This window comes from Cryptomeria japonica, chromosome 4 (assembly GCF_030272615.1).
Source record: "Cryptomeria japonica chromosome 4, Sugi_1.0, whole genome shotgun sequence".
Lineage (NCBI taxonomy): Eukaryota > Viridiplantae > Streptophyta > Pinopsida > Cupressales > Cupressaceae > Cryptomeria > Cryptomeria japonica.
The window spans coordinates 34,827,764-34,853,503 of record NC_081408.1 but is presented as its reverse complement, the minus strand read 5'-3'; the positions used below and the strand labels follow the sequence as shown (position 1 = coordinate 34,853,503).

Genomic DNA, 25,740 nt, shown 5'->3' with positions numbered 1-25,740 from the left:
TTAGGTAAGGCTTGGAGCTGATATATAATCACCCCTTGCATTCATTGAGTATCAATTAGTTAGTAGTTGGAGATTTGGAGAAAAAAAATAGTTCATGAGAATTAAAAAAATGGTAACTAGTGTGTAGTTTAGTTTTGAGCTTCATAGTACGATATATAATTATATTACAAGCCTATGACAACATATGAGCCAATTTATAATCTACATGTAGTAGGCAATAAACATTTGTAATCATATTTTTTATTTTGAATCATTATCAAATTTATTTATTATATGATATTTTTGTCATTTTAATTATTGGTTACACAATTGGACAATCCTTTCTCTAAACCCTCCACTCGTGATTGTATCACTTAGTTGTACTACTAGTCATGCATAACCCATTATTTTAAATTTTAGTGTACTTGATAGTTAATGTAAGAAACATTCTTAGAGGGTAATGCATGTTGTTATCTATGATAGGACATGTATGATGTATAATGTTGAGTTGAATATAACTTTGGGGAAAGAATCTTGTTTGAATCTTCAACTACACACAAGATTTTTTATATATGTTTAAGGGATGCTTCTAGATCTCGTATCAATAAACCCATGTAGAGTTGATTATTGACAAATAATTGGGGCAATCCTAAACAAAGGTTTTTTTTTTAAGAGATTATTTATATTGATTTTTTTTTTAGATTTGAAGAATCAAGTAACCCCCATATAAATTATAGTGCAACGGGTAAACTTTTTAACGTGATTGGTGATGGTAACACAATACACCCTTTGATACCATTTGGGTAGGAGGGAGATGATTGAACCTCTTGACCTTGTGCCTACCATAGGAAGCTCTCACCATTCAAGCCAGGCTATTTCTCTTAAATTTCTTGTTTAAATTTCCAAGAACACCCTTGTAAATCTTGCATAGCCTAAAGTGAAGAAGAACCACCCTTGTTACTTAATCTGAAATTACCAACACTCTAATTATCAACTTTGTCACAATAGCCTAGACTTACTTTCATCCCTAAATATAGTTTTGTCTATCCTCTAGGAATGTTGGAGAATAATTTTGAGTGTCACTTCAAACAAACACTTTGTAAGTTCAAATCCACACAACATAGAACAAATTCGCATGCTAGATCAAAATCGATTTACTATATTTTTATGCTAGTTCAAATTGCGACATAATTGTCATATTAAGACAAAAGAGTGACAAAGACGTTATAATAATACTAATAACAATTAATTTAATATAACATCGATATCATTATTCTATCAAAACTAAACCCCTCTATCCTCTTATTTAATTCAATTCAATTATTTTATTTTATTAAACTTTAATTAATATACAATAATTTCTATTTAATTAATTATTTTTATGTAAGTGCAATTAAATCTCTTACGATCGTACACGCCCAAACCCATCATCTCTACTCGCCCTACTAAAGAGTTTAAATTTTTAAATTACTATAAATCTGCTTAATTAACCCAGGTTTAAAAGCTCACGCGTAATACTTCAAACAAAAGGCATGAATAGGAATGGACAGAGAAAGGGAGTCAGCATACTTACGAAGGAAGTAATGAATTACTCGGTATCTACCAGGAAATAATGCAGCAATGTTGGGAATCGGAGTCCCTTTAAAACTAAAGAATGGGAGGGGAAATGGGATTTTCTGAAGCCTTGATCCTCCCTCTGATTTCAATTTAGACAGATCAGTGGAAGAGTGTAATATTGTCTTCAACTATTACAATCTTAATCATGGGAGTGCTTTCCAATAGGATCAGCGTAGAAGATCTCCGATCAGGAGACCATGTTTATTCATGGAGGATAGCCTATACCTATTCTCATCATGGTACCCTCATTTCACGTTGCTTTTCCAATCTCTTTAAGTATGTTTGTTTATTTTTCATCATCAGTAATGGGCAAGGATCTAAGAACATTTCTTTTTCTTTTTCCTTCCCTCAATGTATTTTGTCTTGAAAATTTTCTTTTCTTCGTTATCAGAAGTAGATAACAATCAAAGAAGTTAAACATGTGCATATGGATGCCAAGAAAACAATGTTGACATTCCCTGCATAGTTGCAGGAACATAGCCAAATATGCAAAATGACGATGCAATTCGAAGCAGGATGTCATTTAATAATATTACGATATTATTTCAAATACCTCTTAACAATAAATTTAGTGGGTTCTTCAAGTTATATTGAAGCAACAAGTGCTCATCTGAACTGGCCCAACTCATTAGCAGAAAGAATACGGATACCCTCAAATCAGAAAAAAGAGAATTGAATATAGTGTGCAAAGTGTTTCATGGTAAGCTATGTGGTAGTTTCCATCCACATTTGTATAACAATGTGTGAAATTGTAGGGCATGACGGAATATATAGGAGCGATACACACTGAACTAGTCATGCAGAAGAATGGGTATTTTATCAATCATTTTATTGGTAAATTCACCTGTCACGCTGCCGATCTATTTTAATTGTGACGACTGAGTGGTATCTCTCCTGTCAAATTTACTTATGAATAGCAACTGGACTATCCTGCTGAGCAAGCCACACTCACAATTGGATGTGGTAGTCGATTCCCCCAAACATTCAACATGTGTACATAGCTCAGATGTGATGATTGAGGGGGTATCTTTTTAATCATATATATCAAAAACTTGCGACTGCCCTCATTCTGTGGGTAAGCCTAACCGTGATTTGGATGTGATAGTTTACTTGATTAAACAGTTCAATATTTGTATGTATACACTTAACATATCTCTTGGGGATTTGAATATATACTCCATTAAGAAAACCAAGATGATTTACTAGTAAAGTTCATTCACGTGATAGGGGCATTTTATCATTATTGGATTGCTGAGTATATATCTAAATGAGTCAGAACCTGCACTATGCAAACAGAATGGGCTGTTACTAGCTTCCTTTGTTATAATTTGCTAGAGCATCTTACAGTATTGTACTTTTCGGAAATTGTCAAGCAGAAGTTAGGTATTCATTCATTGCCACTTGTCTTAGAGAGGATTTCACCTTTGGGAGACTTGGACGATCACGTACAGTTGCAAATCATATGGCACTCAGTTCTGTCGGTTCCTGTGGAAAATTATATGGTACTTGGTTCTGTTGGTTCCTGTGGAAACTAAGGCGTAGATCTGTATTTCATGAGGATTGATCCCCTTAGGAAACTCGGGCATTTGAGTTAGTTGTTGTTGACTTGGCTGCTCAAAGTTAATTAGAAGTCTTTTTTTAAAGAAGTTGATTCATTTCCTTTTGGGGCACAGACTTAAATGTTAGCTTTTGCAGCTTTTTTAGGAAGAGATTTTCCATGTAACCATATTTTTAGTTATATGTAAATTTTTATTTTCTGAAGTAACATTAGACACATTTCTATAAAGTAATTGAGGAAACTTTACCTTGTTAACTCCTATTATTCTTTATTGAATTGTTCATCCAATGAAGTACTTGAAAACTTCCCTTGAGGATGTGAATAGCTGGTGGGAGGCAAATCTATTCATGCAAATTAAAGAATACATGAAAATACCACTTGAGGATATGCATGGCGGGTGAGAGGGGTATCGATTCTTGCAAAGTTGCATGCAAGCAACCATTTAGGTCCTTTGCAATTTGCCAGATCAGACCTCTGTTGGAGTAGTAGCCATGATTCTTTGACTTCTCTAACAGCATTGAACATCAGAAGGGATTTTATGTAAAACAGTTTACTAGGTGCTTGATTAAGAACAACAGAAAATGCTATATGGTATCTGATCATTACTTTTGTTTGGCAAGACAATGTAAACTTGGTGTGAAATTGGAGAAGATAGTGAACCAAGTGGTGATTTGAACTCTTCAGATGATTGATGAGAAGGAATAGTAATCAATATTTTAATGTGTCCACGCTTGAAAAAATATTATGCAAGTTCAGAAAGTAGTGGATGTCGAAAGGAATATGATAATGATTTGAATATGAAATATTTAACACCAAAGGATCTCAAAATGCATTTGAAATTCTGGATTACAAGGCATTGGACACATGGGCAAAATTATTTAAGTGACTATTTGGAGGCTACTACAGTAATGAACAAAGGTAAGAGACTGGAATCACAAATATGTTTTTTGTTCTTTCTTTCTTATGATGATTGGGTCACAGAGAAAAATAATATGGGGCAACTTGATGCTAGATATATATACAACCATAGTTGCTAGAAAATTCATTGTAAGAATGTGGACCACGTTTGTCCCCATATCCACCATTTCTGGTGACCACATTTATATATAATATTAGCTGTCTCCTTATTCTTTGATTCATTTAAATATTTATAGTCACAAGCCTTGGGATGGATTGCCTCCATTTTCAATTCCTTATATTGTCTTAAATAGTAGGTTCTTGTTATGATATAATGATACTATTCAAAAAGGCAGTGTTGATATCTACAGAATCAAATAGTCCTAAAGAAAGAACGTCTTTCCAAAAATTTTGAATCAAATAAACTTTCAAAAGATTACATGTGGCAAAAGCATGGCTATGTTGTTTGCAAGTGGTGGCTAGTGAGTCTATCTCCACAAGTTTAGGGTCAGTTCATTTTCAGGTCATGGTAAGCAGATTCTGCACTCAAACAAATAATCCTACACAACCTGAAACTTCAATCAAAACAATGGAGCTAAGTATGATAATGTGCACAACAGACACTTAAAACCTGTTGTTTATTAAACTGAAACTGAATTAGACTGAAACACTCTTCTTCTTATGTATTCTATATTTTTTCTGCTTCTAAGTTTTGTGCCCAAGATCTCTTTATATACCAAGAGAATCTTCCGGGTTTTACAGTCTTCCACACATCCAACTCAGTTGGAGCACCAAATTTAGTAGAATAGGCTTCTACAATTAAAAAAAAAACACCAAATCAGAAAGCTAAATAAAACAGAAGACAAAGCAATTTATGTAATTTTATACCCTAGGTATGTTAATCAGATTTATATAATTGATTATGCCCTAGATTGTAATCAGATTTGCAGTATTTTAATAAGCCAGTGTTCAGTAAAATCAGAAATAAAAACAGTAGACAAACAGGCATACCCTGGGAAAACCTCCAAGGAGGAAAAACCCAGCATGAAAGACCCACAGGTCAGATTGTATATTCTCCTCTAAATCATAAGTACAAATACTTAGCTTAAATCTGATCTTCACATATCAGATCTGTCCCTTTGCATGCTTCAAAACTGCATCAAAATACACTATGTCCTCTTGGACAATTTCGCACAAGTCTGGGAAATTTCGCACCCTTCCTTGAAATTTCGCACCTTAGCAGCAGAGCTAAATTCGCTGTTTGCTTGAGATTGAATTGGTGATTATGGCTTGAGAAATGTTCTTTATATGCACTTGTAACCTTTATTTCAAGTCGGCCTCCTTTAGGTTTTGGCGTCAAATTTGTTAAGGCGTGAGTGTTTGAAGATAGCGTGGGAGAAATAGGGCTGGACCTAGACTTGGGGTCATGTTACCCTTTAGGGCCCAGACCTAAAGGGTTCGGATGTTGCCTTAAGGCAATCCGAACCCTATAAATCCCTAGTTATAAACAACACTCCCTCTTAAATAGGGAGGAGGAGATTACATAATCTGAACCTTTAGAGTTCCATCTAGCACACAAGCATAGAATGGATCTAGCACACAAGCATAGAATTACATCTTCCACCTAGCACACAAGCCTAGGATGGTTCTAGCACACAAGCATAGGATGTGTAATACACAAGTGGATCTTTACATAATTACAATCATCCATCTAGCACACAAGCATAGATTGGACATAATTCATTCTTGCACACAAGCAAAGGATGATTCACAGCGCTGCAGATAGAGTCACTGAGATTGCAGCTCCATCTCAATCAGGGTCCCGTTTTCCACAACACCAAGCCTGTCTCTGAAGTATTCGAACTTCACTCTGGATAAAGGTTTGGTAAGGATGTCCACAATTTGTTCATCTGTGCTAATGTACTTAAGATGAATGGCACCTCTTTGCACCATGTCCCGAATAAAATAATAGTGAGTTTCCACATGTTTGGACCGATCATGGAATACAGGATTTACTGACATCTTTATACAGCTTTGATTATCACAATGAATGGTGGTGGGATCACTAGCTTGACCAAATAATCCAACAAGGAGCTTACAAAGCCACACTGCTTCTCTGGATGCAACAGATGCGGCAATGTACTCAGCTTCTGCAGTGCTTAATGCTATCGAAGATTGCTTTCTACATGCCCAAGAGATCATTGCAGAGCCCAAGTTGAAGCAGATACCTGAAGTACTTTTCCTATCCTTGACACTTCCTGCCCAATCTGAATTTGGGTAGCCTTCCAAGAGGATTGAGGTATTAAGTGAATACTTCAGCCCATAACCAATCGTGCCACGCAGGTATCTTAGAATGTGCTTGGCAGCAACCAGGTGAACAAGTTTAGGTAAGCTCATGAATTGGCTGAGAGCATTCACAGCATAGTAGATATCTGGCCTTGTATTGACTAGGTACATCAAGGAGCCAATCAACTGCTTGTACTCAGAGGGATCTGCAAAATCAGAATTAGTTGCAGAAACACTTAACTTCTTTAAGTTAGATTCCATAGGGGTATGCATAGGTTTACAATCTAACATTCTAAATCTTTTCAAAATATCAATAGTATATTTTCCTTGACTTAGAAAAATTTCATCAGCTCTTTGCCATACTTCTAACCCTAAGAAGTAATGCATTAGACCTAAGTCCTTCATTTCAAATTATGAGGCTAATTCCTTTTTACATCTTATGATTAATTTACTTTAACCAGTGAGAAATAAGTCATCCACATACAAAACTAAAATAAGCATCTCATCATTGTAAGCTTTCAAGTAAATGTTAGCATTAGCATCATTCTTGGAAAATCCTAAAGTTAGTAAGTACTTATCAATTCTTTCATACCAAGCACGAGGAGCCTGTTTGAGCCCATATAAGGCTTTCTTCAACCTGCAAACATGAGAAACTCTTTTATGGATTACATAACCTTCTGGTTGCTCAATATAGACTTCCTCCTCAATGACACCGTTAAGGAAAGCTGTCTTAACGTCCATTTGATGCAGCTCCCAACCTTTGGCTGCAGCAATAGCTATTATAGATCTAATAGAAGTATATCTAGCAACAGGGGCAAAGGTTTCTTCATAATCTATTCCTTCCTTTTGAGAAAAACCACGTGCTACAAACCTAGCTTTATATTTTTCAATATTACCATCAGCATTATGTTTAATTTTAAACAACCATTTAGAGGAAACAACAGACTTACCTTTGGGTCTGGGTACAATATCCCAGACATCATTCTTGATGATAGACCCATACTCTTCATCCATGGCTAATTTCTAAGCATGATGGGACATAGCTTCTTCGATATTGTGAGGTTCAGACTCAATTATATTGCACATCCCAAAAATGTAGTTGGCGTGATTTTGGAAACTCTTGCTATTTCTAAAGGTTCCTCTGGGAGCAGCAAACCCTTCAGCATCTTGAATCGTGTTTCTAACCCAAAGTGGTCTCTTCTTGCAGACCACAATATCCTGAGGTATATTGGTAGAGTGCATGGGTTCTGATGGGTCATTCTGAGCTTCCTGATCTGGAAGGTCAGTAGACTCCTCCTGTAACTCAGGGTTAGCATCAACTATTGAATCTTGATTTTCAATCACCATATCATTATTGTTGGTTAATGAACCTTTAGATCTTTTGAAAGCAATATCTTCTTCAAAAGTTACATCTCTACTTACCTCAACATACCTTTGACCTGGAATGTAGATCCTGAAGGCTTTGGAAGATTTGTTGTATCCTACTAGGATGCCTTTCTTTCCAGATGGATCCAACTTGGTTCGTTTTTCTTTAGGCACATGAATATACAAAGGGCTTCCGAATATCCTTAGGTGACTGATGTCAGGTTTGATTCCTGAAAAGGCTTCTTCAAGTTTCACATCCTTTAGGACGCGATGAGGACATCTATTCTGAATATAAATTGTGGTTTTGGATGCTTCTGCCCATAGAAAAGGTTGCAAGTCTTGATCATGGATCATGGCTCTTGCAGCTTCAACAATGGTCTTGTTCTTTCTTTCAGCAACTCCATTTTGCTGAGGATTGTAGGGAACGCAGAACTCCCTCTTAATTCCTGCGTTAACACAAAAGTCATAGAAACTACCTAAGGTGTATTCACCCCCATTGTCAGACCTCAAACATTTAATTCGATTTCCTGTAGTATTTTCAACTAAGGCTTTGAATTCTTTAAATCTATTTAGGACTTCTTCAGACTCTTTAGATTTAAGAAAATAGATCCATGTTTTCCTAGAGAAATCATCTATGAAGATAACATAATATAGGAAACCGCTAGGAGATGCTACAGACATAGGACCACATAAATCTGAATGAATAAGCTCTAACCTTTCTTTAGCCCTACTATCACTTTTATGAAAATGATTCTTTACATTCTTACCCATTGCACAACCTTTACAAGCATCATCATGAGATAAACTGAGTTTAGGCATACCTTTGACCATTTTACCGAGAGTGGGAAGAGCTTGAAAGTGAAGATGACCCAATCTTCTATGCCATAGCTCGCATGATTCAGGGGTCTCATGAATGAGAGCTTGAATTGGATTAGCTGCAAGCTTATATAAACTATCACATCTATTTCCAATAATACGAGCAGATTTGAAATTAGATTTCTTAGGCCAAGCGAGTACTTTCCCTTCAGAAAATGCTATTTGTAAACCCTTATCTTCTAAGGCAGAAATGGAAATAAGATTTCTTTTAATACCAGGTACAAAGAGAATATCACAAAGTTGTAAGGAGATACCAGAATCTAGTTTTAAAGAGGTAGTGCCAGAACCTTTTACCGAGTATCGAGCATCATCACCAATTACTACATGAAGATTGGTGTCCTTTTCAATCAGATCTGAGAGATGCTCACGAAATCCTGAGATGTGTCTGGAGGCACCACTGTCAAGTAGCCACGTATTGCTATCCGTAGGAACATTGTTGGATAGAGTAGAGATAAGAAGGCAATCTTCACTTTGTTCGGCAACTTCATTTAAATTGGCTTCCCTTTCCTTTGGGTCATTCTGACAATCTCTGGCATAGTGACCATATTTATCACATCTGAAGCAACGAATGTGAGAGGAATCTTTTGACTTTTTCCTTGGATCATATGAGGAGGATCTAAAATCTTTGCTTCTCTTCTCTTTCTTCCAATGACCACCTTTCCTAGATTTAGTTAAGAGAACATGATTATCTTTGAGAGAGTTCTTGAGTTTTCCTCTTACCTCAATTTGAGATTCCTCTTCGATGCAATCAGATTGAAGACGCTCAAAGTTGGGACGATTGGCTCTTCCACCAATGCTACGAATGAATGGTTCCCATTCATCAGGTAGACCATTTAATGCAATCATCACAAGATCTTTATCTGAGATTTGGCAATCAAGAGTGCTTAGCTTGTCCTTTAGTTCATTGATCTTCATGAAGTAGGCTATGATTGAGTCTTCTTCTTTCATTTTCATGTGAAGAAGCTGTTGTCTTAGAGCAAGAGCCCTGCTGAGATTGTTGACTTCATACATCCCTTCCAAGTGTTTGATCATTTCTCTGGCAGATACAAACTTTGATATGACAGTGACAAGATGATTCTTGACGGACTCAATTATGATCCTTCTAGCCTTGAGGGAATCTTTCTTGAACAGTTTCAGCTCTTCAGCATCTTCTGGAGGAGACAACCTTTCTTCTTCTACAAATTTCAGTAGATCATTCTCTTCAAGGATCAATAGAATATGAACTTTCCAAGCAGCAAAATCAATGGCTCCCTCAAGTCTATCTTCAGCCTTCAAACCTGACATTTTTAATCTGAAAACAAATAACAGCTATATGCAACAATTGATTTGCTAAATCAGAAGTTAGTGACACCTTAGCTCTGATACCATGTAATTTTATACCCTAGGTATGTTAATCAGATTTATATAATTGATTATGCCCTAGATTGTAATCAGATTTGCAGTATTTTAATAAGCCAATATTCAGTAAAATCAGAGATAAAAACAGTAGACAAACAGGCATACCCTGGGAAAACCTCTAAGGAGGAAAAACCCAGCATGAAAGACCCACAGGTCAAATTGTATATTCTCCTCTAAATCATAAGTACAAATACTTAGCTTAAATCTGATCTTCACATATCAGATCTGTCCCTTTGCATGCTTCAAAACTGCATCAAAATACACTATGTCCTCTTGGACAATTTCGCACTAGTCTGGGAAATTTCGCACCCTTCCTTGAAATTTTGCACCTTAGCAGTAGAGCTAAATTCGCTGTTTGCTTGAGATTGAATTGGTGATTATGGCTTGAGAAATGTTCTTTATATGCACTTGTAACCTTTATTTCAAGTCAGCCTCCTTTAGGTTTTGGCGCCAAATTTATTAAGGCGTGAGTGTTTGAAGATAGCGTGGGAGAAATAGGGCTGGACCTAGACTTGGGGTCACGTTACCCTTTAGGGCCCAGACCTAAAGGGTTCGGATGTTGCCTTAAGGCAATCCGAACCCTATAAATCCCTAGTTATAAACAACAATTTATTCCAGAAACAAAAAGAGCTTATCTTCATGAATTTAAAATCCCTCAAAATACCTGTGTTCCACAGCATTTTGGGGAGGGAATGGTAGTCCGAGGACCATTTTTGGGGGATGGCAATATATATGAATTTTTCAAAACACACAGACATATATACAAGGTAATGAACAGCAATAAATATTAACAACAGTAAAATTGTAAATTTAATCATGACAGCAGTATAATAGTAGTATTACAACAGTATATTATATAGCAACATTACTTGATTGTCCAACGTTTAGAAATTGAAATTAAAGTTAAAACTCAAAGTCTCAAACTTGAAGATATAATTATGCCTCATCTAGGCTATCAATATCAAAAGGCTTAGAGCTATATGTGTCACTCTATGGTTGAAGTTGTGGTATGTCTAATGGAGTCTCAACCAATGCCGTTTGCACCTCTTCATCGTCAATTTTCAACATCCCAATGTGTTCTTGTAGTCATTATCTTGAAGTCTCAAAGCACTATGAATTGCAACTAGCTTTTCTGCTCGTTTTGGGGTAAGCACATTCCTCTTTGTAATGCCCCTTTCTAGAACATTTCTAATTTTTGCCCTAAAACAATTAAACTAACTTAGAATCATAATTGCATTATATTTATAACTTTATCTAAAATGATGAAATTTTATTATAATATTTATAATTCTATGAATAATTCTGAAAAGAGAACTTATCTGGGTTTTCTGCTATAATTCTCCTTCAAACTGTGATGATTTCCTCTTGAATGTCTACTTTGGAAGTGCTTTCAGATCTGCCTGAATCAGGGATTTTTGCCCCTAACTCAGCAATGGAAATATTAAGGGTTTTCGTTCTTAACTTGCTAAGAGAATTTAAGGGGTTTCATCTTTAATTTTCTAAGAGAATTCAAAGTGTTTTGTCCTTAAAACTCTTGATTTCTCCTTGGAGGGTTTGTATCCTCTATCTGCTGAACCATGTTCTACATTCCACAAAAAATGAAAATCAGATATAAAATATATTTTCCATGATGATCTTCTTCCCCTTATTTGATCTCTTATATATAGGATCTTCCACCAACAGTCACAACTCTTTCAATGCCCCTGGAGGTAAACTTTTAATTATAGCTTCATAATATTAATTAATCCTTCCTTTGGCTCCCACAATTCAGTTTATTCTTATTTTGCAGCTTCTTCTTATCTGCAGGCTGCCTATGCAATTTACTGCTTCTTTAATGGTCTCCCAACATTTTTTTGGGCAGTGGATCGTTATACCTTTGTTAGGGAATCATTTTTAATATTGCATAAAGTATCACGACCATGAACTTCATTAATGGCTAGAGGTCTCCTACATGAAATAATCTATATGAAAAAAGGACATTTGACAACTTTTTAATGGATCTAAAAGGAGCATGGGAATCCCACAAACCCTTCCACACCCCTTATTCGCCCTAATACACAAAACAACAATTGAAAGCATTCGTTCTACTTTATAATTTTATTGTCATTGACTGTATATTGGAGGCTGTCCTACCCCTCAAACTCCCATCCTTGAAAGTGTAATATTGATCAATTATGTCTCTAGCAGAAATGGCATATAGCCTCTAGTGCACACTCATTTACAATAAATTATAGAATATAATAAATGCTATCAATTATTATTTTGTATATTAGGGTGAATAAGGGGTGTGGAAATGTTTGTGGGACTCCCTTGCCCCTTTAAACCCATTTAAAACTTGCCTCTTCTTTTTTTAAATTGTTAAATACAGTCTACTTTATGTACGATATGCCTGGCCTGGCTATCCCTGGGATGGTTGAGGGACATCTGAGACATCCCCAGTCGCCCCAGGTATAGCCAAGCATCCCCTAAGTATTTCCTATTGTCTTGGATTATAGAGATGTTTCTTGAATATTTTAAAATTTTTTCAATTGGGGTGATGGCCAAGAGACGTCTCCTAGTGCCGTGGCACTCCTAAAATGTCATAGGGGATGGGGACAGTGGTTTGAGAGGTGGGGACGCATACCCATACCACACAACTAAATACACAAGAAGATAGAAAAACTAGAAGAGTCCGACACTCAAACTAAAAATAGACAAAAGAAAAACGAACAAACTAAAGCTGCTTTCAACACCAGCTGAAGGACAAGAACACCAAAAAAAAATTTGATTTCTTGCACACAGCTGTAAGTGAACAATTGCTAAGCAACAGTTAACATCAATCTTCCTTAAAGGCATTCAAAGGTTTGACTAGCCACTTTTTTAATGAATCCAAAGGTAAAAGCTGGCTACATATTATCCATGCTAGGCTAGATAGTGGGTCACTAAAGAAGTGTGTGATGCAGAACAAAACCCTAAGTTTAACTAGTTACAATTTGGTACTATGGCATGTTTTTCCCCTTGGACTCAAAGAAGGTATTTGCATGTGAAAAAAAAAATTAATTTATTCATGGATTCAGTGATCTCATTAAGATCTATAATTTTCATTTCCTTATGAGGTGGTGTTAGGATGACAATCGAGAAAGATTCAGAAGGACCAAATGCAATATATTGTGTGCATTGAACATAGGTGAAAATTACTTCTTTGCTCCCAACTTGCAACCGCTATAGTTGTTCCCATTGTGAATCCTTTTGATTTTGGGTGGCAAATTTCTAAGAATGGGACAAGGAAAAAAGTGATCATAAATGTCCTTCTAGACAAAACAATTGACTCAATATTGCATCTCAACATAACCAAGGTCAGCCCTTTTAGAAGAACATATTTTAAGAACAATACTATGGTCAATTTTCTGTGGATCATCAAATATAAAATTTAGAGTACAGAAGTCCTTTTTGATGTATTGAGTGAAAGCTTATTAGTGTAGCTACCCTCCTTTTCCCATCAATCTAGCATCTTGCAATCTAAAATGGCAGAGATTTCTTCTCATCAGATTGGCCATTTGCAAACACAAGCATGTTTGCATGTTTTGAGACTTCTCATTATGATCTGATCAGGGATGCATGAATAGAAGCTGTTATGTTCGTTTTTTGCTTGTCTTCAAACTAGAAATTAAGCTGCAATGGATCTTGAGAGATATTAGGGCCACATGGTTGTAGCAGATAAGTCTGTTGATGTTCATTTTTCTCAAATGCAGAATTACTTCCTCAAAATTTAATTGATTATCAGGATCTTGGGACGTGCTCCTCAAAGCTGGCAGAGTTGCTCAACTAATTTGTAAGCATAGAATATTATTCTCCAAGTGAATAACTTTAAGTATGGTTGTCTATTAGTTTCATATCTTAATAGTATTTCTGAAGTTCATCATCTGATATTAATGGGAACCATCAGTCTGGTTACAATAATTTGAATGTTTGATAACTTGTTATTCATATGACAAGAGTAGTGTAAAAATATCAAGAAGAAAATTGTTTCCTCCTTAAGAGGAAAAAGTTAATAGAATTCCAATGCATAGAAAAAATCTACAAGTTGGTGGGTGATCCCAAAAAAGAAAGAGTTGCTAATACCACTTGCATGTCAGAAAGACAATGTGTAAGTATGAGCAATTAGTATTGTTTGTAAAATCTGGGAATGGTGGAGATGATTATAGCTTGAACTTTGCCACAACTTCTAATGTTCTAAGGTCAGTTGAATACTGCACATACACTAATAGAAATCTCTAATAACAAAAAAAATCTTTAAGAAGGATACACATTTGGACATTCATTGGCCTAGAGGCAAGCAGAAAGCTTTCAATAAATTGTGTAAAGAAGCAAAAGAGCAACAGATTTGTTTTGTTGTTGATAAATATTAATTACTCCAATAGAAGTGTAGCTTACCTGCTTCCAACAATCAAAGATTCTAATAGGGGTTTTAACACTATTTAGCTAGAGCCAGATTCAATACTATAATAAAACTGACTAACAGCCATCACGGAGCATAAAGGTAACCCACATTTTACTCAATTTATAATGTTAATAACTAGGAGAACAGAGAAATTTGCAGGGGCAAAATGCAGCAGCTTGAAAGTAGTGCTAAAGATTACACTTGTAAGATTAACTTGATACAACACTTATTAAGAGAGTATATTACTAGAGTTGTTAGGTAGTTTCCTAGACAGACCGACTTTATACTTGAACAAGAATTAATGGCAAGTTTAGTGTTAGAGGGTTTATATCTTTTTCTGCCTGCAAAACACTTAATTTATCTGATTAAATCATGTTTCCTGTACTTAAAATGACTTGCACATTAAGAGAGTATATTCCCAGAGTTGTTAAGTAGCTTCCTTGACAGACCGAGTTTATACTTTGAACAAGAATTAATGGCAAGTTAGTGTTAGAGGGTTTATATCTTCTTCTGTCTGCAAAACACTTAATTTCTCTGATTAACTCGTGCTTCCTGTACTTAAAATGACTTGCACATAAAGAACTTGACTAATAGGAAAATTTGCATGCCAATACCTAGCATGGATTGCTCGCTTGTGATTCATGAGGATTACGTTGAACTATATATGTGTTTGGATAGTGATAGTGGCAAATGAAGACTGGAGACTTGGGCACGGGAGAGAATGCTGTTGTTATTCAAGTGTCTGCTGTCTACTCCAGTGATCTTTCTGTAATGAGGATCTCACTCTTTGAGATTCAGTTTATCTTGTTTGTAAAGATATTTGGAATTGCCAAGGTTTGACGTCAACACAGAAACAGACCATGTGCATCCTATAGGGTTGATGTACTTCTGGTGCTCTTGACTAACATTGATACAAAGACTAACATGAAGTAATTATATTGTACAAAAGTGTTCTTCTCTCAATTCATTCGTCTGGCTTTGACTTTCTAAGAACTACAAACCATGCACAAAATAAAATAATAAAATAATTAATGAAATAAACTGTTAAAATATTATAATGCAGTTCACTCCTGTTCCTGGGACTTTGTACCAAGACATTTGCGCCTGCATGTTGGCAAAGGGTTTCACTAGACCTCATGACCACCATTAGCAAGAATGCTTGACAAGATCTCATCCTAGATGCAACATATTAAAAGGATATATAATGTACAATATTAATGGCATGTTGTAGAGCGGTAAAGAAGCACATAAGATTTGGGTTGAGTTTTAGGTGCTAATAGTTGAGAAAATGTTTTGCTCATCACATAATCATGAAGAAAGCATATTATCAACTCGCAATTCTTGCTTTCTTATATATTGAGGATGAGCGGTGCTTATCAAGGAAGATTTTTGTTACCTTTTTAGTGATTAACAATTTGGGAGCATGATCAGCTCAAATAGAGGATGCACGGTTTGTAGTTCTCAAAAATTTGTAATTCTTTTGTATGTCTTTGTTGTTGTTTGTATGTAGTGAAAAGGAAAGAAACTAATATTTATCAGAGAGATTTAAGTTTTTAACTATGCTTCACCTAGTTTCTAGGACAGGGACAGCAAGGGACGTGGGAATGCATTTCTGGGACAGGTTCTTTGTAAGGCCATTTTTTTGGGATGCCAGGGGATAGCTATTAGGCATTCACCGTAGACTTAATTAAGCCTTTGTAAGCATGGGTAATTAAATAGGAATCATGATTCTCTATCTATCTATCTATCTATCTATATTGTAAATGATGTTCAATTTACAATTCAATATGCAAGATGTATTCTAATTTGTATTCTCTATATCTATGTATTATCTATCTCTATTATAAATCTGACTATCTTCTTTGTTTGGCAGGTGAGAGGAGTATTTATTGATTTCAATATTCTCTTCACAAATATCAATTGATATATATATGCAAGAGGGGAGGATCAAGCAGTGCCTTGACCGGTCATGTCTTATGGACATGACTGATCAAGACACTACTTGACCGCACCCTTTGATATATACTATCAATCGGTGTTTATATTAATCACCAGCCCGATACTAATCGGGGTCTACGTAACTTAGTGTTCATGCCAATCGGTATTCACGTGGTATGCCAATATGGACATGACCGGTCAAGGCACTGCTTGATCGCACCCTTTGATATATACTATCAATCGGTGTTTATATTAATCACCAGCCCGATACTAATCGGGGTCTACGTAACTTAGTGTTCATGCCAATCGGTATTCACATGGTATGCCAATCAGTGTTTGCGTGGCATATTAACCGATGTCAATCGGTGTCTAAGTTAACTGATATCGATCACTAACTAATGGTTATATATATCAAGCGGTGTTTACTTTGCCACCCGATAACAACTCGATAATCATTATTTGTTTATTGCTGAGAACATATCCGATATAAATCGGGATACATGGTTAACCCGATAATCATTGGTGATCACAGTTATAATGCAAACCGATATGCCATGCTATAATATGATTATCGATATTGATCGACTAAGTAGATTTGATATATAAATGAGGAATGATTATCAAATGAAATAGCTTGAAGTTTTCCTGATAGTTTATCGATAGGATAAATGATTGAATGAGAGACTTCATTTATCTCTCATTCAATCATTTATCTTACCGAAGCTACCATGCATTAACACTCCCTCTTAGCTAGGTAAGATAAATGAGAACAGTGTATCAAGCATCACAATTCAAATGATAGTTAGCATTCTTTACACAATCTAACTTTCTAGGAAATCATATCACCTAATCACATGATATGAAGTATCACCTAAACACGTGATACAAAATGTCCATCATGTCAATCTTGTGATGACAGGATATCACCTTAGCATGTGATATCAGTATTGCCTAAGCACGCAATACTTAAGGATAATCATATGAGAAAATATTCAATTCTCATCTTTATCAAGTTGTGGTAGGTGCACTAACATCTTATACAAATGTTTTACCACAACACAATCATGGCTCATCCATGACACATCAGAGATCCAACATGATAACTGGTTTGGACATTATAAGATCGTCACCTCTTAGATATGAACCCAGGGGATAAAATCCAAAATGTCCTATCATGACAAAGAAGTTTACACATTAAACATTTTATTGATATGTAAATACAGATTACAAAGCAAATTACCTTTCTATCATACCTAAACCTTTTCTGAAGTGATCAACCTTCACTCTGGAAAGAGGTTTGGTCAGAATATTTGCCGTTTGATTTCCTATACAAACATATTCTAATTGAATCACATTTCTGTCTACCATATCTCGCACATAGTGGTATGGAATCTCAATATGCTTGGATCTGCCATGGAACACTGGATTAACTGAAAGTTTTATGCAGCTCTGATTGTCACAATGTATAATAGTGGGTTTCATAGGTTCTCCAAACAACCCCACAAGCAACTTCCTAAGCCATACTACCTCTCGGGCAACCATAGAAGCTGCAATGTATTTTGCTTTGGTGGAGCTTTGAGCTACAGAGGACTGCTTCCTGCTGATCCAAGATATCATGGCTGAACCTAGACTGAAGCAACACCCTGAAGTGCTTTTTCTGTCAGTTACACTTCCAGTCCAATCTGAATCTATAAATCCATGTAGGTCTATATCAACTTTCTCATATTTGAGACCAAGGTTTAGGGTACCTTGTAGGTATCTCATGATGTGATTTACTGCAACTAGGTGTATCTCCTTAGGTTCACACATAAACTGACTTAAGGCATTAACTGCATAACAGATATCTGGCCTTGTATTCACCAGGTACATCAGGGACCCAATCATTTGTTTGTATTGAGTAGAGTCAGTGGGTTGTGACTCTGCTGCTGCTTCTTTAAGTTTGTGTAAATTTGTTTCCATAGGAGAGGTCATGGGCCTACAGTTTAGCATTCCGATTCTCTTCAAAATATCCAAGGTATACTTTCCTTGGTTTAGTATAATGTTGTCAGAATTTTGCCATACTTCCAATCCTAGGAAGTAATGAAGGAGTCCCAAATCCTTCATATCAAATTCTTTGGATAGATCTTTCTTGCATTGATCTATAAGATGATCATTTCCTGTGATTAATAAGTAGTCAACATATAAAATCAACATTAGCATATCACCTTTATTTCTTTTGTAGTAGAGATTAGGATCTGCATCATTCTTAGAGAAGCCTAGTCTTGAGAGATAGGTGTCAATTCTTTCATACCAGGCCTTGGGAGCCTGTTTAAGCCCATAGAGAGCTTTCTTGAGTCTACACACATGAGACTCTGCATTATGAATTTCAAACCCTTCAGGTTGCTCTAGGTAGACTTCTTCTGAGATCTCGCCATTTAGAAATGTTGTCTTAACATCCATCTGGTGTACCTTCCACCCCTTAGTTGTTGCAATGGCTAATATAGCTCTTACTGATGTATATCTGGCAACAGGTGCAAAAGTTTCTTCATAATCTATTCCTTCCCTTTGTGAGAAACCTCTAGCTACAAATCTAGTCTTGTGTTTTTCAATACTACCATCTGTAGCATGTTTGATCTTAAAAAGCCATTTAGATGAAACAATAGATTTCTTAGTTGGCCTAGGAACAATCTCCCAAACATCATTTTTCATAATGGACTGATACTCTTCAGACATGGCATCCTTCCATACTTGATGTTCAAGAGCCTCTGATACATTGTTTGGTTCGGCTTTAGAGAGATCATTCATAAGAGCAACATAGTTTGTGAGTTTGTTAGGCCTTTTGCTTTCCCTGAAGTTCCCTGAAGGAGCAACAAACTTCTGAGCTTCTGCTACAATCTTGGTGGCCCATGGTGGTCTTTTCTTGAGGTTTTCTCTAGGTGGACTTTGAGTTTCACTTATAGTTTCCTCAGGATTCTCCCTCTGAAGCTCAGGAGTAGGATCTCTATCTATGCTAGGGGTGGGGATATAGACTTCAAGGTCTAGAGAGCTTTGGGCTCTTTTGAAGGCTAAGTCTTCTTCAAAGATCACATCCCTACTTGGTTCAATATTCTTTTGACCAAATATATAGATCCTGTAAGCCTTGGAGGTTTCACTATATCCTACAAAGATTCCCCTTTTTCCAGAAGGCTCTAATTTTAATCTTTTCTCCTCAGGTACATGAATATAGACAAGGCATCCAAATATCCTAAGGTGGCTAATATCAGGTTTTGACTTAGTAAAGACTTCCTCAAGGGTCTTATCTTCAAGATGAGAGTGGGGACATCTATTTTGAATATATACAACAGTGCTAGTTGCTTTTGCCCAAAGATTGACATTTAGATTCTGATCAAGAATCATAGCTTTGGCAGCTTCAACGATTGTCCTATTTTTCCTTTCAGCTATCCCATTTTGTTGAGGGTTATAAGGTATTGTTAACTCCCTCTTAATCCCTGAATTTTTACAAAACTCTTTAAATAATTCTGATGTGTATTCCCCCCCTTTATCAGTTCTTAGGGTTTTAATTTTATTTCCTGAGTAGTTCTCTGTTAGTGATTTGAATTCTTTAAACCTATTAAGGATCTCTTCTGATTCTTTACATTTCAGAAAGTAGATCCAAGTTTTCCTAGAGTAGTCATCAACAAATATTACATAATACAAAAATCCCCCCAATGAAAGTACGGACATAGGTCCACATACATCAGAATGAACTAACTCTAAAATTTTACTTGTTTTCCTAGTACTATTCTGAATAGCACCCTTAGTGTTTTTACCTAGGGCACATCCTGTGCATGCCCCTGAATGATATTGCTTTAACTTAGGTAGACCTGTGACAAGGTCTCCCATTGATGATAAAGCTCTAAAATTTAGGTGGCCTAGTCTTCTATGCCAAACTTCATTAGCATCTGTAGTTTCATGAATTAGGGCCAAGTTGGGCTCTGTGCATAGCTCATACAAGTAGCCTTGTCTTTGACCAATTGTTTTAGCTTTCTTGATGGATGAGTTCTTTGGCCAAGCCAATACTCTGTTGTCCATGAAGGTTACTCTGTATCCATTGTGCTCCAGTGCTGATATTGAGACTAGATTTCTCTTGATGCCTGGAACATATAGTACTCCTTTAAGTTGTAATGATACACCCGACTTTAGTTTGATGGTGCAGGTTGCAACTCCATTGACTGCATGTGTAGAGTCATCTCCGATAGTTACTTCCTCATCATTCTACTCTTTGATGTAGTCTAGTACTTCTCTGAATCTTGTAATGTGTCTGGATGAGCCACTATCGATCACCTAGGAGTTCACTTTGTTTGATGCTTGGTTTGTGAGTGTTGAATAGAGTACATACTTCTCGGGGTCCTCTTCCCTTTTAGATTTTCCTGTTTTGGCAAATGTGGCTTGCTTAGCTCTTTCTGGACATTTGGCAACATAGTGCCCAAATTTGTCACATCTGAAACATTGAATCTGAGAAAGGTCCTTCTTGAAGGTGTTCTTGCTGTGATGACTTTTTCTCTTCCTGAATTGTTTTTGCTTGCTTTTCTTGTTTGAGTTCGTATTTAGAACTTGGAGATCTTCATCTATATTCTTTTGCTTGATCCCTTTCTTATTTTGCCTTGATTCCTCTTGGAGACAGACAGCTTTTAGCCTATCGAATTTTGGGAATTCATCCCTTGCACTGATGCCTTGGACGAATGTTTCCCATATGCTAGGTAACCCATCTAGAGCAATGAGGGTTAATTCTTTGCTTTGGATCTTATATCCAAGGGTTGTCAGTTCATCCCTTAGGGCAAATATTCGCATGAAGTAGGCATTGACTAATTCTCCTTTTATCATGGCTATGTGATTTTTTTCTCTTTTTAAAGCCAAGGTTCTACTGGCATTAGATATCTCAAAAGCATCTTCAAGTGCTTTGAACATGTTGAAGGTTGTTTCATGTTTCCTTATGATAGGCATAATATTGTTTCTCACCCCATCAACTATGATTTTAATAGCCTTTTCATTTCCCTCTCTCCAAGTTGTTTTGTCAGGTTCAGTCTCAGGTTCTGCAGTTTCAGTCTTTACAAATGATTCGACTTTATTTTCTTTTAGAATCATTTGAATTCTGAACTTCCATGTTGAGAAGTCATCACCTCCTCGGAGTCTGTCTTCAAATCTGATAGCGCTAGCCATTGAAAGAATTGTGATGTTGAATATATGCTTGATTTGAATTTTCCGTAAAATTGAACAGCCTCAGGTTCGATTTAACTTGGCTTTGATACCATGTAAATGATGTTCAATTTACAATTCAATATGCAAGATGTATTCTAATTTGTATTCTCTATATCTATGTATTATCTATCTCTATTATAAATCTGACTATCTTCTTTGTTTGGCAGGTGAGAGGAGTATTTATCGATTTCAATATCCTCTTCACAAATATCAATTGATATATATATGCAAGAGGGGAGGATCAAGCAGTGCCTTGAACGGTGGACATGACTGATCAAGACACTACTTGATCGCACCCTTTGATATATACTATCAATTGGTGTTTATATTAATCACCTGCCCGATACTAATCGGGGTCTACGTAACTTAGTGTTCATGCCAATCGGTATTCACGTGGTATGCCAATCGGTGTCTAAGTTAACCGATATCAATCACTAACTAATGGTTATATATATCAAGCGGTGTTTACTTTGCCACCCGATAACAACTCGATAATCATTATTTGTTTATTGCTGAGAACATATCCGATATAAATTGGGATACATGGTTAACCCGATAATCATTGGTGATCACAGTTATAATGCAAACTGATATGCCATGCTATAATATGATTATCGATATTGATCGACTAAGTAGATTTGATATATAAATGAGGAATGATTATCAAATAAAATAGCTTGAAGTTTTCTTGATAGTTTATCGATAGGATAAATGATTGAATGAGAGACTTCATTTATCTCTCATCCAATCATTTATCTTACCGAAGCTACCACACATTAACATATATATCATGTTCTGTTGTCAAATTCATTAACAAAGAGAGATGGTTATTTAAAAAGATAACTGGTTATGTTCCAGTTTGACCTCAGCTGGGATACTAATAGATGGGATTGTTTCAAACTTCTATGAGTTGTGTGTCCAAAGCATGATTGATACATTTTGCATTTTGAAAGTGGCTTTTCCTTCTGACAATGACTTAACTCATATTCAGCAGTATAATGATTATAGGGTGCCAACTTTGTCTGTCGCAGTCATTGTGTATTGAACTAGCTGTCCAATGTATGAAACAAAATAATCCTTGACTATGACTTTGACTGTGAAGATGCAGAGATCTACAACAGGGGATGTGCATTTTGTAGATTTTGTGATGATGATTAATCATTAGTCTGTTATTGGTTAGACTTATAGTTTTGTGGCAATTTGGTGGCAACATCTCTAGTGGGGTCAAAGGGTAGTGCCCCTGGTGTGCTCTCTGTCATGATATAGGGTAGGATTGAGGGGTAGAACCCTTACCACCAAGCCCAAATGAAGCCCTTCAAAACTACAGAGACTTTTGTGGTGCACACCATTTTCATAATTTTTTGTATATCTTAGATGGGCATGTCATAAACCAAACAAACATTTGAAAGTTTGTAAGTTTCTTTTTGAAAAAGTAACTAAAATGTGCCTGGGTGTGTTAGGGATGGCTAGCTGCCCCCAGGACAAATGGGGGACATTTGGATTTGCCAGGGATGGTTAGCTGACCCCTAATGTACCCTACAAATTTTTAATGTCCCAGGGATGTTTCTGAAATTTTGAAAAAATGGGGATGGGGTGGGGACATTTCCTACCTATCCCCAGATCCTTGAAATCTCCCCTATAGGAGACAGATCATTTTGGAGAGGGGCATAGACTTTTAACCATTGTATATCTGGCATAAATTTACATTATAAGTAGTTTATTGTTCGTGTGTAAAATAATCCCCTACTATTTAAATATATTAGAAATGGTATGAACATTTGTATTGTTCTCAGCGTCATACAATTTTGTTGGTCTGATGCAAAAAATCTCACAGTTATTTCCAGGAACGCAAATTTTTCATCTATGTGGGCTGTGGAAAATCATGTCTAAAATTGTATTGTTCTCATTGTCACAATGTTTCCTTAACTCTCTGAATTCTATTTTTGAAAATAACATGCTAGCCATATTTTTTGCTCTTACAGATAAATGTAAGCAGTGATATTCTCATGTTTTCATGCACTTTGTGTCTGGTTACTTTCTTCTATTTAGTTTATACTTAAAATTCCAAATGCATTGCAGGCATTTATGTTGGAGACAACAAGGTCATTCATTTTACCAGAGGAAAAGCTGAATCGGAAAACAATGCACTTCTTGATCTGCTTTTGATAAGCTCGGGATATTCTAAGACTACTAAAGCATGCGAGGCATGCAGGCATCAGCAAGGTATGGATGGAGTAATTTGCTGTTGCCTTGACTGTTTCCTTGATGGAGGAGCATTGTACCGTTTTGAATATGGAGTCAACCCAGGCTTCTTTCTTGCCAAAGCTCGAGGAGGAACATGCACACTTGCAGAGTCAGACCCACCTGAGACAGTGTTGCACAGGGCAACATATTTACTTCAAAATGGATTTGGATGCTACAATGTCTTTAAGAATAACTGTGAAGATTTTGCTGTTTACTGCAAAACTGGTTTGCTTGTACTTGATGGACTAAATGTTGGTAGTCAAGCAGCATCAATCCTTGCTGCAGTTGCTGCAGTGTTTTCATCCCCTCTGCGCTTTTTGACGACCAGCATACCTGGTATAACAGCAGTTGCAGGTGGAGTGTACTGCTTCAGTAGGCTTGCTGCTGATATTGGTAATCGCAAGGATGCAGTCAAAGTTCCAGTGGAGAGCTTGACAGCAAGACTTGGCGTAAATGACTTGCCAATCATGTCATCTATTAGTGCAGAACCAGTGTTGCAAGTGCAAATGTAAAGTATTATTCTTCGGGGATGATCTTAAGAGAAATATTTTTGTTATGAAGCTGTAGCTTCTGAAATTCAATATTATAGGGTTTCAGATATTGGTTTGAGTACATAGTGGATAGAAGTTTCATATTGGGTATTACACCAATCTTGTGGATATAGCTTGTAGGAGAAATTCCACCTTTTGTGGTCTTATCTTGCTGTTGCATTCCACATTCGGTGGGTCATCCACCTCTTGCTCCTACCTACTCTTACTTTTTCTTACCTACCCTTGTTTCTCATTGAGCCATATGTCATGATTGTGTGCTCACATATCCATTTAGCCTTGCCTATATATGCAGGCCTATATCCATTGTATTGGTTAATCGAGTTGATCATTTGTATATTGATGAGAATATAGTTTGTTCTTATCATACTATTGTCTCTTTTATGTGCTTTTCATTGTGCCCTTGATCTTGGCAAAATCTCAGAGTATTTGTGGAAGAAGTGGTAATTACCATCGGTTGTCAATATTTTCAAAATCTAAAGATTCAAAAAACTATTATTGATTTTCCATTTTAAATATAATAGGGATTATGATTGATGGAGAGAGCCTATTGTATTGCTGATGACCATCAATGCTAAGTTTTTCTGATGTCTTTTACTTGTTGGCTTTTCCTCCCTTTTTTATTTTTATTTTTAAATTATGAAATTTCAAATTAGAATAGCAGCTTTTGTCAACAAACACACACATGTTAGTTATATCGATTATCTTTGGTTAAGATCTTTTAGATGAATGATCAAACAATGTCTCCAACTTTGAACTGTTGTGGAGTGGCAAATGTGAGGCTAAACTATAAAGAGACAATGGTTGAAAATCTGATGGGTAGCAGCTGCTTATTTGTATGCAGATTAGGTCAAGTGCATGTCCTGGGTGGATTCTGATGAAATTAAGATCCATATGCAGGATGCGATACATCCCCCTCAATGAAGGGTTCTTTGGATTTCCAAATCTACACAAAACTAAAAGAACAGGCCTCTGATCCCATCCTGTTTTATTCTGAAAATACAACTGGCTTAAGGATTTCAGAAGGAATGATTAAAATTGTCCGCTGAGTAGTACTGCCCTGTACAGTAATTTGGAATTTTGAGAAAATTTTAGTATAGGAATGAGCTTAAAAAATGAATAAAATTTAAGAGGCAAGAGAAACAAAAGACTGGGTTACTGTCCGATAAATGACATTAGGAGTCTGGACTGGTGGTTTGATATTTCAGCTTTCCTCCCATTGTGTTGTTTTGTTGTCACAGAAGCATCTTCAATGCTTGTATATGTGAATGATAATTAAGAGATTGGTCAAAATCAGAAATTCTTAAAGACAATATATGAAAAGTGTTAGCTAACAGAGCTATGGCTGCCTTGGTTATGACATTTGTTTCACCTCAATTTCTGTTTGTTGAAATTTT

At 36.2% G+C, this 25,740-nt stretch overlaps 1 protein-coding gene across 1 annotated transcript; it reads left to right on the top strand.

Moving 5' to 3' along the window:
- Positions 1 to 1,497: 1,497 nt before the first annotated feature.
- LOC131079276 (protein LEAD-SENSITIVE 1) lies at positions 1,498 to 24,710 on the top strand. The gene is made up of 2 exons (XM_058017186.2): positions 1,498 to 1,835; positions 23,631 to 24,710. The coding sequence occupies exons 1-2, from the start codon at positions 1,742 to 1,744 to the stop codon at positions 24,305 to 24,307; spliced, it is 771 nt and encodes a 256-aa protein (XP_057873169.1). The 5' UTR covers positions 1,498 to 1,741; the 3' UTR covers positions 24,308 to 24,710.
- The last annotated feature ends 1,030 nt before the right edge of the window (positions 24,711 to 25,740 follow it).

What these genes read in the sequence shown, in the direction of transcription:
- LOC131079276 (XM_058017186.2), top strand. Translation starts at nt 1,742, where the DNA reads ATGGGAGTGCTTTCCAATAGGATCAGCGTAGAAGATCTCCGATCAGGA. An exon ending in CTATACCTATTCTCATCATG is followed by an intron (nt 1,836 to 23,630) that starts GTACCCTCATTT and finishes AATGCATTGCAG; the next exon opens with GCATTTATGTTGGAGACAAC.